At 39.4% G+C, this 13,135-nt stretch overlaps 1 protein-coding gene across 3 annotated transcripts in view; it reads left to right on the top strand.

Annotated features, from left to right (window-relative positions):
* The first annotated feature begins 6,620 nt into the window (after positions 1-6,620).
* Positions 6,621-13,135, top strand: part of MAP4K5 (mitogen-activated protein kinase kinase kinase kinase 5) — a 2,873,315-nt gene continuing 2,866,800 nt past the window's right edge. For all 3 annotated transcript variants that reach the window (XM_044074300.1, XM_044074299.1, XM_044074298.1), the window contains exon 1: positions 6,621-7,701. In XM_044074300.1, coding sequence (XP_043930235.1) covers positions 7,594-7,701 — 108 coding nt within the window. In that variant the 5' untranslated portion in view covers positions 6,621-7,593. The remainder of the gene's footprint in view (positions 7,702-13,135) is intronic.

Raw genomic sequence — 13,135 nt, 5'->3', positions numbered from 1 at the left:
CTGTTCCTCCTGGTTGCCTCCACACCTGGACAGGAAACTGGAAGTCAGCCTGTGTAACACACAAATCCTTCTCCGGACTACCAAGAGTAGGGGAAGTTCCCTGATGCCCTGACCAAATTTTCCCAGTACTACAAATACCACTTTGGATCCTACCCCTGAAAAGAGGCTACTAGCCTAGTGGGACTAACCCAGACAAAAATGAATAAATAAAAAAATAACCAGTTGAAAGCCTCAGATAAAATTTTATATAAGCTCAGCAGATTCTTACACAAATTTGAATATATGGTGCACACAGACCTAAGATGTTAGTCTCAAAACCTCCTAAAAGTTGTTAAATCAAACAACCACTTTGGAATATGTGGAATCCCATTCCCCTAGACCTTCGATAGAAGAGTAAATAGAATACATTTATGTACACTCTAAAAAAAATAAATAAAAAATACCTAACTTCCACTTGGACCTGTCCCTGAATTTCATCTCTATCCATTCTATCCTGAACTCCATCTATTCTATTTTCTTCCTCTTTTCTTCAACCTCCTTCAACCACCATACTATCTGCATTCTTAACTCTATAGTTGAAGTGATTTGCTGATATTTCTATATACATCACAAAATACCAGGATAAACTATATCCCTAAATGTGGAAAAAATATCTATTCAGACCTCATATCTCTTTATTCTCCCTTCTTCACTCACTTCCTTTCTTCTATCAATTTCTCTTCCCTGGCTTTCTCTCTGAATATACCATAAGCTTGCTTTTCTCTTTCTTCATATTGCAATTCCTGTCTGCATTATACTAACTTACTTTAATTTATCTATAAATGGGCTAAAACTTCTCTAACTGTTAAATCATTATCATACAACTTGTATCGACTCTTAACCATAATTTTAATATAAAGTCTAATTTGGTATAATTATTTAAACTCTATCTGATTTTAGTATTATATTGATGACTGCATAATTATTATTATTAAAATGTTTTGTAATACTTTGGAGCTTCTCTCCACAGCCTTCTGCTAAAACTGGGCTCCTACCCAGTTGGACTTTCACGGTAAACAAATGTCAATAAATAAATTAATCTGATAAGTCAAGTGCCACAATATACTTTTCTGTTTGCCTTTCCTTACTTTTTTGGGCTTTTTTTAATAGAAAGCTTCTTAAACTTGTTATTAAACCATGGCCCAAAAAATTTATCTTCTACACTTGTGATGTTACCATAGGATAACATGGGCTATGTCCAAAGACTTTAATGGGGCACCTTTGCGCATACATAGTGGTGTGTCATTAAAGTCTATGGACACAACAGACACATTTCCAATAGTTAAAGTTTCCTGCTTTTCCTCAGTGACATCAGCACAAGGAAACAGTGTATTTTAAATTATTTTTATACATTAATGAGATGACAAAAACATGGTGGTGGTGTTTCAATCTATATTAGAGATAAATTCACCTCCCATCTAGTTAGACTGGACAACTCCAAGGAGTTACTCCAGGTGCAGGTTATGATGGATAAGACCCCAATTCAAGTCTTAGCCAGTTATAGATCTTCCTCCATGGGTCAAACACCTATGAAGCCTACTTAACCAAACTGAAGACGATCCAAATTTTACCGAACACACTGGTTATGGGGGATTTCAATGATCCCACCATCAACAAGCCTACGCTAGCCAAAACTCACTAGCATAAAAGTTCTTTGACTTTGTGAATTCAAATGCCCTGGAAAATTTGTCCATACCCAGAGAAGAGGAACAAACATTCTAGATCTGGTCTTCACCAACATGTCAAACAGGTGCACTGCTGCAACTATTGGATCCTCATTAGTTAAAATTGGCCACAAATCAGTCACCTTCGAACTGACACTAACATCAGAACTCAAAGAGTGAAATCAGACTAAAAAACTTCCCTAAGACAAACTATACCCTTATAGGTGAAGGTATAAATGCATTCCAAGCCCCACCCCAAGCTGAAAGTGGTAAGTATGCCAAAGCTTACACTAAAGCCCTGTACAATCACTTGCATAAGTGTATAAACTTGGCTGTCCCAGAAAGAAAGCAAGAGCCCCAAGTAAAAACATGCCACCCTGGTAGACATCCAGCATCAACAAACTCTACAATAAATGCAAAAAGTTGCTGTCCAAGAAAACAAAGGCAAGGCCCCAACAATAGAAAACCACTCTCCTCAGCCTCAACAGACAAATAAGACAACTTGTCAAGTCCTCCAAGAGCTCCTTTGACAGAAACCTAGCAAGTACTGCCAAAGATAACCATAAAGCTTTTTACAGCTACGTATGTAACCTAAAGGGTAGGACCCAAGCATGTGCAGAACTAGTAGCCAATGGTATCACACACATCGACCCCAGAGAGATAGCAAACCTGCTAGTGGATAGGTTTGATGAACATTTCACTCCCTTATAACCTCCTAACTTACAATAAACCCTCCCCCAATCCTACATATCTGAAGAGCAGGTCCTCAAAGGTCTGTCTGAGGAAACAAAACACAGCCTCTGTGGGATCAGATGACTTCCCAGGCTGTCTTCTAAATAGGCTAAAACATGAACCAGCATCACCTCTAAGTACCCCTTTCAATCATAGCCTAGCCACAGGCTTTGTTCCTGCAGAATGGAGAACAGCTACAGTTATTCCCCTCCACAAAGGTGGCCTAGCAACAGACCCAGGGAATTACAGACCATAAGCCTGACCAGCCACATCTGTAACCCCATGGAACATATCATTATGGACCTCATAAATAAAGACATAGGTGACCTTGAAACCCTGGATCCTACCCAATTCAGCTTTGTGAAGGGCAGATCCTACCTGTTAAATCGGGTGGATTTCTTTGAAAGTGTGTCCAAGGCCACTGATGAGGGCAAATCTTTACACACAGCATAATTCAACTTGGTAAAGGCTTTCAACACAACCCCAAATTCAGACATTACCGATAAACTAAGCAAACTGAATGTAAACCCCTTTGTTGCAAGATGGGTTGTCAACTGGCTCACAAACTGGACACACAGTATCAAAGTGGGTGACTCCACATCAACCATCAGACCTGTTACCATAGGGATGCCACAGAGGTCAGTACTGGCCCCCTACTGTTTGGTACATACTTCTCGGAAGTTATGGTCAAAACTAAGGGGTTATGGCTGACCAAGTCTGCAGACAACTGCAATCTAGGTGCAATTGTTGAATCCCCAACTGATGTCATTATACTCCAAGAGGGTCTCATGCAAACCGATGACTGGTGTATTATTCATTTTCTCAAAATGAATGCACAGAAATGTATCATCATTCCCTTTAACACACACAGTGTCCCTTCACACTATCATATCAACAACAATACCTCAAGTACCCATGAAGTGGTAAGGAACTTGGAATGACAGGCTGACTGCGACCTTAACATATCTACCACAGTAAGGAAAGCTTTCCACGTAGCACACATGATTAGTAACGGCATCATCTCGAGAGCAAAAGAAGTTATACACCCCTATACTCTGCACTTATCTGACCCATAATTGAGTATAACACCCCATTCGGCATGTAGCTTACTAAGCACCTGCAGCAATTAGAGAGACCTCAGAGGTCTCTAACAAAGAAGATCATGGGGCTGCAGCACGTGCCTTACACAGACCAAGTAATGTCCCTGTCACAATACTCTGTAACATACAGACTGCTTAGGGAAGACTTATGCCTGGCCTACAGAGCAATCCAAGACCCAAACCTAATGAACTTGCTGCATATCTGTAAATAAAATGGGTCTATGGCTACCCGTTCCAGGGACTTAAATATGGCCTGTGACTTAAATAGGACATGCTGGAGGGACAGATTTATCGGTTTTGTATTAGAACATTACCCCACCAGATGCACAGTAGCAAGGACCGCCCAAACCCCGCCCAGCACTCTGCGCATGAATTCATTTTGAAAACTGCTTTGAATAAACTTGGGAAAACCATCCTCACAGAAATGAGTGTGCTACACATTGTAATTATTTCATTACAAAGCCTTTTCTTCCTTATTTGCTGGTACCAGGATTTCCAATTCCCATTGATCAAAAGCTTCGATATATTACATGTTAGACTAAATAATTTGGCAGAACGTGTACTTACAAATGGTATACCGATCCAAACAGATTTTTACCTGTTACAACAAACACAGAATATGCTGCATTCACACAAAAGTATTACACTATTACACTGAAAATTACAATTCTTTAAAGGGGAGGGGGCGAACACATAAAATGCTGCATGTATAAAATCTATTACACAGACTTAAAATTCCTGTTCTGTAAAGGTGCGGGTGGCGACCTTTCTGGGAGGTCTTTTTTATTGCATTTATTTATTGTCCCACTGCCTTAGAATATTGCTTGTTGCTTTATCTCTAGAAAAAAAATGTTTAAAAAAAGGTGGGGGGGGGGGTGCAGGGGGGGGGCTTTCCCCCCTGCAAAAGCAATAACTGCACAACATTATACCAAAGAAAGGTGGGAGTGCATGCGTTATGGGTATGGACTGCAAAATGGAAACCTGTGGCTACTGCTTACATACTGCCCTTCTGACCCGCTTCTTACCCTACAACAAAGTATGTGGTTAAGTATAAAGTGATAAAGCAAGTCAGACACCCAGGACATGTGGTGCTTTTGACGGTGCACTTATAAATGTAGAAAATGAGGACAAGTTTATTTAAGCTCTGTTTTACATATCATATACTAAAAGCTGTAATAACTAATTAAAAATAATATAAAAAGCATGAAGCCTATGTTAAAACGGTCAGAAAGTGAATATTCACAACTGACATTCACCATGTCACTGTATAATCTGCAAGGCTTGTCACTCAGCCCTGTCAATAATGTTGCGCAAAAATTGTGGTGGGGTAATGTTCTAATACAACGTCAATTTATCTCCCAGCGACTGCCATGTCTTTGGAACAGGCTACCAGTTCATGTGAAACAGAGCATCTCTATGACACTGTTCAAGAGGAACCTGGACAAGTGGATGGAGCACCATAAATTTTTACCGGGGATAGTGCCCACAACCCAGGTGAACATGGGCAGTCATCACTAAATGCAATCTTGGGTATTGAGTAGCACTTCTATGGTATTACATTGGTCCTGCCATACAAATGTGGATGTGTTTATTAGCAGCCTTCATTACAAACATTTTTTATTAATGAAAATACATATTTTGCAATTGTTTTGTATATGCATCCAAGAATGCCCATGTACTGTTATTTTTTAAACACTTTGGTATAAATGTGGAACGTTTCTCCCAGTGACATCCACTGAAAATGGGCTTTTAGCTCATATGGATTATTTCCAGCCAACAAATGGAAATGAATAAATAGACAGCATATGGACATTTGAATTGATGTGCACTTTCTGACTAAGAAGTGTTGTGCACTAAGACGTGGAAACCATAAAAACATCTAACTTAAAAACTTTACATATTATGGTTAGCTCCATACTTCTTACCTGTCCATATTTTTGCAAAAAGTCCAGATTTTTTGCGTCATATTTTGGTTTGTACCTCATAAAATTTGTGTGTGTGTGTGTGTGTGTGTGTGTTTTTTTTTTTGGGGGGGGGCAAATCACTGAGGATTGAGAAGTCACAAAAAATGACAAAAATTTGAGTTTCAGACTATCCATCCACAAACCCTTTTTCCCATTTTTGCACATTGAGCGGGGATGTCACTGCAACAGTGGCAACCATCTGCAGCCAAGGTTTACACTGCCGGGTGGCTAGCCCTGCCGCGGATTAGATTTCCAGAATATATCCTTCAGAAAAGTGAACCCGCGGTGGTGGTGCTGCGGTAGTGTTGTCGCCTCACAGTAAGTGGCTATCCGGTACGATTCTCAGCTAGAGCGTCTTCTGTGCGGAGATATGCGTGTATGGGCACACCTTCGTTAAAGGTTGTGCGTCAGACCTCACAAGTCAGTAAAAATCAACTGCCAATCATTAGCAGACCGGAGTTCCGCTGTCACTGTGGCGACCCCTAACAGGGAAAAGCCGAAAGACACAAACAAACAATCCTTCAGAAAAACGAATGCTAACACAAAACGTTCTAGCTACTTTCTAAGATTAGCAGGGACAGCAACTCCGTGGCGTAAAGCACTGGCTCTATATGATGGTCATCCCAACCCCATACGCAAAATGGATAAAAGGTGGTTATGGATGGACTAATGTTTGGACCTTTGCCCCCCACCCTTTATTTTAGCCTTGTCCCGATTTCTTGAGCTAAGATGTTGAGAGGTATGTTGGTAGCTCTTAACTATAAGGCAGGAGGTAATAACTTGGAGCGGACAAAATATAGGGTTACCACCTGTCCCACTTTGCGAGGGACAGTCCCTTTTTGGGCAGTTGTGTCCTGCAAAAAAAATGAAAAAATAGTAAATGTCCTGAGATTTTATGACAAAAATATTTCCTATATTTTCTCTAATAGTTGCATAAAACAATTATTTTGTATCTGAAACACCTAAACATTATAAGAAACAGAATAAGCAACTCAAATCCTACAAGAATAATCTTTTATTCTAGCAAAAAAGTGAATTTATGTCCTTTTACTGGCCGTGGGTATGTTTTGCCCTGCAAAATTTGACATTTCTACAACAAATGTCCCACTTTGGACATTTAAAAAGGTGGCAACCCTAACAAAATACATCGCCTGGTTTTGTTTTAATCAAGAGTCCCACCCATTACTGCAGTACTGTAGGCACAAAGTAATGCACTCAGGCCATTGAAAGGAGCACACGGCAAACTACTGCCGCTTGATGGCGCCATGTATTCTAACCCAAAAATGCCAGACAAAACAGGCTTATAGTTGAGTGAGCAGGTAAAACTAAGACTGTTGGGATGTATGTCGTGATCTCAACAGTAGAAAACAACTGAATGCGTAAAGGCAAAACCAAAACAAAGAGTCTCGAACTTGAGTTCAGCTCGTTAACTTTATTCACGCGTTTTCGGCTGGCAAAGTGCTTCTTTCACTAACTGCAGTAGTAAGACGTGCACTTTTTCCCATATAAGCGATCAGCTGTTGGCTCCTCAGGTGGTCCTCTTTAGGGAAGCATCTCTCACTTCTGTCTAGCCCACCTCTAACCATCCCACTTAGCAATGTCAGCTCCGTCAGTACAGTAGGAAGTGATGTTCGTAGGTGGGGTAGAAGCGTAACTGGTGTCTGCAGGCGGAGATAAACAGGAATGATGCGTGTGGCAGCGGCCTGAACTCCTGTATTGGCGGAAGGGGAAAGCTGGCTGTGACGGACCATCTACTAGGATCCTGACACTTTGGATCGCTGATGAATAATAGGGCCTCCAGCTCTTTAAAAAGTTAAAACAGAAATCAAGCCATACCAAATCACTTGGATTTAGTGGGTTCACTTGTTATTGGGTTTTCCGAGAATCGCTGGAGCTGTTTTATTATTGGTATGCTAACTGGCTCCTTGGGCAATTCAAAACTGTGCAAAACTTTCTTTTGGAGATGGACCAGGGGCCATTTTTAGAACCTGTACTGGTCAGCATTAAGAAACAAGTTTTTCTCCATAACTAAAAGTGCTGTTAACAGTTTGATTGCGAGATTTAATTTGTTTGAGCTATTGCCAGAGGGGAAATATGGATCCCATGTCCCGTCTCCCTGGGGACATCATGCGAAGAAACCCCCAGCTGGATTATGAACTCATTCAGAGAGTTGGGAGCGGCACGTACGGGGATGTCTTCAAGGTTTGTAAATACATGTGATATATAGACAGCAAATTATTTATACAGAAAACGGTAGCAATCGGTCCGTCTGTTTACTAAACAGTAACTTTAATTTGCATCAGATTTTTCGAACATTGTTGTCACTCAAGTTTTTTTCTGTGACAGGTGGATTGGGGTGTGTGTATGTCAGAGCAAAGTATACATCTTTGTTAACATTTGAGGTTATAGAGTTTTTATGAATTTACTTTAAGCACGTTCACGTTATTTGCTAAAAGGACACGAGTAATAAGACATAGTAGCACTAGTACTACTAGTACAAGTATCACTAATTGCAGTCAGTGCATGCAGTGTTGCGTTCCTTTCGAGACACAAGTCCCCAGGGTTTGGTTGATGTTGGAGTGACTCATCAAGACAGGATATAATGAATTCTGAGTAGATGCATTTTGGCTTTTAGGAGCTGTTTGTTTTCTCACATGTGATTTGGTTTACGACCTGCCCCCCTTTACGAGGGACAGTCCCTCTTTGGGTAGTTATGTCCTGCAAAAAAATTGAAAAAATGGCAAATGTCCTGAGATTTTAGGACAAAAATATTACCTATATTTTCGTTAGTAGGTGCATAAAACAAGTTATTTTGTATCTGAAACATCTAAATGTTATAAGAAATAGAATAAGCAACTAAAATGCTACAAGAATAAGCTTTTATTTAGGCAAAAAAGTGAGGTTCTGTCCTTTGTACTGGCTGTGGATATGTTTTGCCATGCAAAATCTGACGTTTCTACAAAAAGTGTCCCACTTTGGGCATTTGAAAAGGTGGCAAGCCTACATGTGATCAGCAGAAAAAAAATGTAGTGTAAAGTTTTTGAGAGAGAGTAGAGTTATACTTCTGAATTTAAACTGCCTTTTAGCCTGCAGCCAAACACCTCAACCATTCCTTAGAGTGACTGCTGATTTTTGTTGATATGTTGAATCATGCTGTTCTTTTACAGCAGCAACTTGTGACAATAGCCGAAGTTTAAATCTGCTGATTTAAATGATATATATGTTCATAAACTAATTACTTAGTTTCAGATTTGGCCATTGCTATGAAAGAGATCTTGGTGCCACATTTTTTTTTTGCTGTATTAAAATGGAACTAATTTATATAATTTAATAGGAACCATCAAATATGACAAGATTAGATTGGGCAGATAGTAGGTGTATGACAAATCTAAAATAACTACATGTTGATATAGCCATTTTGGGAAGTATGTTTATTTTTTAGTGTGAACAGTTGTGATCTAAGATTATACAATAAGATGTAGATTTGCTGTAGATGCTTTTAGTTGCGGCCTTAATTATTGTATTGAATATTCAAAGCCATTTATAGAACCTTTTTATGACCTACTTTGTGCTTTTCAGAACTTGAGGAGTGGTGCAGATTATACTTTTTTTCAGCCACATAGTTAATTACCCATCACAGACCTGTGCAGCAAGTTGGTCATGGAAAACTGGTGTGAGGGTTTTTTTTTTATATAAAACACCCTTAATGAATTATCACTTGTGACATAGGCAAATTTTACATTTATAGAAAAATAGTCAAACTGTATTAACAAGTTCATGTTTACAAACATTATACTTTACATATGTAACCTAAGCAACAATACATAAATTATTCAATGCCTACCACTTTTTTTAAACAAGAAGCATCTTTATTAAACCATCAGTTACAACCTAGGCAATCAAACATTTATATAAATGAAAACAAACCACACTGACACAATCCTAGTTGCAAGCATTTTACAGCACAAACTGAAAACTCCTGTGAGGCTTGAGAAAATTGTCAGTTGTGTGGATAGGTGCATGCTACAAGCTTTTATTTCTGATTAAAGTTAAAATGCAGAGTCTGAAATAGCCTTCATTTCATAAATATTCATAAAGTTGTTTTTATTAGACATTTTTGCAAATGTAATGTGGTTCTGTAAAAATGTGCATGGGTATAGGGTTTATGGAGATGTGTTTTTGGCTTACTGGGACAGTAAATTGTGTCTGTCAGTCTTAGAATGACTGCTTTTAGTCCCCACCCCCATTACTGCCGAATAATGTTTATGATGTGCATGTATGTGCCCGCTTATAAGGAATAATGTGTGTGATTGCTTGGTATATTAACCTGGTAGTTTAATATTTTTGAGATAGTGATAGATGGCAAAGTGAGCTGTCAACAGTAAGATGTGTTAATCTCCAGTTTGTACTTGGCTGAGTAATTGTCATTAAAACCCCCCCTCCCATTTTTACATAGGGATGTGGTGTCACTTCAACATTAGTGACCAAATCACCTAGAGCCAATGTTTACCTCACATAGTGGCTAGCAGAGTTTTTGCCATTGTATGTTTTCCATTATAAGCTTTTCCTTTCACCAGCCATATCAGAGACTCTTGAGAACGAGCTTCTTGTTGATTCCCACATGCCATATATCCGAGACTGGGTATAGCTTTCGGCACTATTGTAATGTAGTACCCCACATGGTCAGACTGAGCAGAATTGGGCATGGCCTGTGTGATTTACATGCTAAGTGGCAGTGATGTCATTTGCAAATGATGCATGATTGATTGATATGCAAAATTGCCAGTGGCATCATTGTATGCATTAGATGTTGACAGTTGGATGTTGGATGATGTTAACAGAAAACTGGTTAGGAGCTACTGAAGAATTTGCTGGTATTTTATATTTATTTGTGACCAGTGGGTAGCTTACCATGGCATTGCTCAAATACTAGGGATGAACTACACCCATCTGACGGTCAATCACAATCAAAATTTTGTGGACCCAGGTGCATGTGGTTGCATTGCAAGGAAACGATTTAAAGCCATAAATGGTACCCAGGCACATATAGTTCTGAGCCATTTAGATGAATATATGTGGAGAAGTAAATACAGGGAACACTTAGATCAATGATTTACCTGTTGTCTTGGTCACATAAGGGAATTTCAGGAAGTGAGTGTGCTGAGATGTTGCCACCTAGTGAAGGCAAAAGTGAAGAAGGTTCTGAGTGTGCCCTGGGTATCATATGGCAGATTGGACATTGATTCTGACAAGGAGAATGAGAGGATCCTTTGGTTTGATTCACCCTCCCTTTTATTTATTTATTTATTTTTTTAACTTGCTAGTTGAAATTTATTTTTAGTGTTATAAAACTAGTTTAACTCACCAGACAAAGCAGCTATGTTGTAAATTTATTTCAGTAGTAAGTTAACAGTAATATTGCTTCTCCTTTAAAGTTAATGTAGTCATAGTGCTATTCCTTCAGTAGTCCGTTGCCAGTTATAGTGCTGTTCCTTTAAAATTAGTTTTAAAACTTGAACGTTCCACATGTGAATACATGATGAATATTCATGAGGCAGGTGAGGACAGTTCCATGAATACTCATTACCTATTTGTACATGTGACGTGAGATATTGTCAACTGTGCCAGGAGAAGTAGGGTAGTGGATGTGTAACATATGCCAGCAGAGCTAGCTGGAATTTTGTAAAGAATTATGTCATTTGTATATCAAACTGATTTGTACAGATGCTTGTGTTGAAAAGTGTATCAACAGTGTGTCCTGCTGGACTGAAAATAAATATACATATATACATGTACATCAGACTGACTGTATTTTAACGGAGTGATTAAATGTGTATATTTTAACAGAGGATACTAGAAGAGAAGAGGTTAATCTCAGTCCAGCTAACTTTGAAAAAGAGTAAGGAATTAAGTTACTTAGTTTAGGCATAACAATTGTATCTTACAGTTCTGATTGCAGCCAGAGACAAAAATGCCTGGGAAAACAAGTACTAGGAAGCCTTCTGTATTGTCTCAAGCAGGGAACTAGTAGCTACTCTGGAAGAGTGAAAAGTGTTTTATGGTTTTATGACTTCCAGAAGCTGTAACAGATCTTAGCAAGCAGTGTGTGTGTGTATTATTGGCACATATGTGCGAAATCCTGGGGAAGCATGGGAACCAGAAGTCAGGTGACCAGATGTATGTGATGTCATTCTGTAATACATCACTAAATGATGATGTAATACTAGTTGAGATTGAAGTCTCACAGCACTCTGTTTTTGGAACCTAACAAGGAAGGACCCCTCACCTCCTTCATCTTTTCTTGCTCTGAATAGTATTTTTTTAGATCAGTCAAGAAAATATAGTGAGATTAGTTAAGTACTGTTTTTCTGTATTCTGTGTGAATCTATTAATCTGTGTTATTTTAATATTTCCTGTTACTGAAACTCTGGTGTTTATTGTAAGTAGATATTTATTATTTTCACGTTCTTATTTATTATTAAATATATTTAAGCTTTTCATTATAGCTGATCCTTTTAGAGAACATTTTAAACTTTGAGAGGACTTGCATCTATTAGGTGATACTGTGGCCGCTCTTAAAAGCCTTACTGCATTGCCTAAACACTATCATTTGTATTAATAGTAATTTCACTCAGTATAATTGGGTACCAGTGTAAGAGACTTAGAGGAGCTGGCTTTGGAGTGTCTGGTGGCAGTGTAACTACCTTACAGTCTGGGCAGAAGGGGGCATAACTAGTAAATCTGTGCCAGCCTTTCCTGGTGTGTGTGTGTGTGTGTGTGTGTGTGTGTGTGTGTGTGTGTGTGTGTGTGTGTGTGTGTGTAACGATCAAATCTCAGTGTGTGTGTGTGTGTGTCAGCTGCTTGGAGCAGGGACACGGAGCACTGATTTCACTGAGAGAGTGGTGGAGGGCTTGGCTTGGACATTCGGCTGAGGACTCAATTCTATAGCTGTGCCAGTGGGGAGTCTTATTAGGGATCTGGCCAGAGAGGGAAAACCAGCCCCCAAACTGAGTGTATTCCCTGTCTGCTCTTAAGAGCAATTGTGCTTGATGCAGAGAGCTGTATCTGGAAATACTGGGTATATCAACTTTTGTTCCGAGTGAGCATCCCTCTCCACTGTCCGTGGTGAGGATTCAGGCTCTTTCATTAATGGCCCAGAGTGGGAACATAACGGTACACGTCATTGGGTGTTTGATAGTGGACAGGTTTTGGGTGGGCCTTGCTAATGTGCATCCATGTAGGGTACTACAATACAGTAATGTCTAGCTTTCTTTACTCACTACGACTAATTTAATGCAAGACATTTTCATACATTCCCTTCTAATACTAAGGTCTTATGTTGTTGTTGTTGTGTCTTTCGGCTTTTCCCGGTTAGGGGTCGCCACAGCGGAACTCCGGTCCGCTAATGATTGGCAGTAGATTTTTACATGCCAACTTGCCGGGGCTGATGCACAACCTTCAACGAAGGAACGCCCATTCACGCATGTCACCACACAGAAGACGCTCTAACTAAGAATCGAACGGAGCAACGTCTTACTGTGAGGCGACAACGCTACCGCAGCACCACCACCGCAGTTATAATTACCTTTTATTTCTTTATGCATTGTCAGTGTGCAGCACTGTCAACATTTCATAT

The sequence above is a fragment of the Protopterus annectens genome, chromosome 6.part0 (assembly GCF_019279795.1).
Source record: "Protopterus annectens isolate FY-2018-M chromosome 6.part0, PAN1.0, whole genome shotgun sequence".
NCBI lineage: Eukaryota > Metazoa > Chordata > Ceratodontiformes > Protopteridae > Protopterus > Protopterus annectens.
The sequence above is the reverse complement of the archived record's forward strand: the minus strand, read 5'-3'. Positions and strand labels throughout refer to the sequence as shown.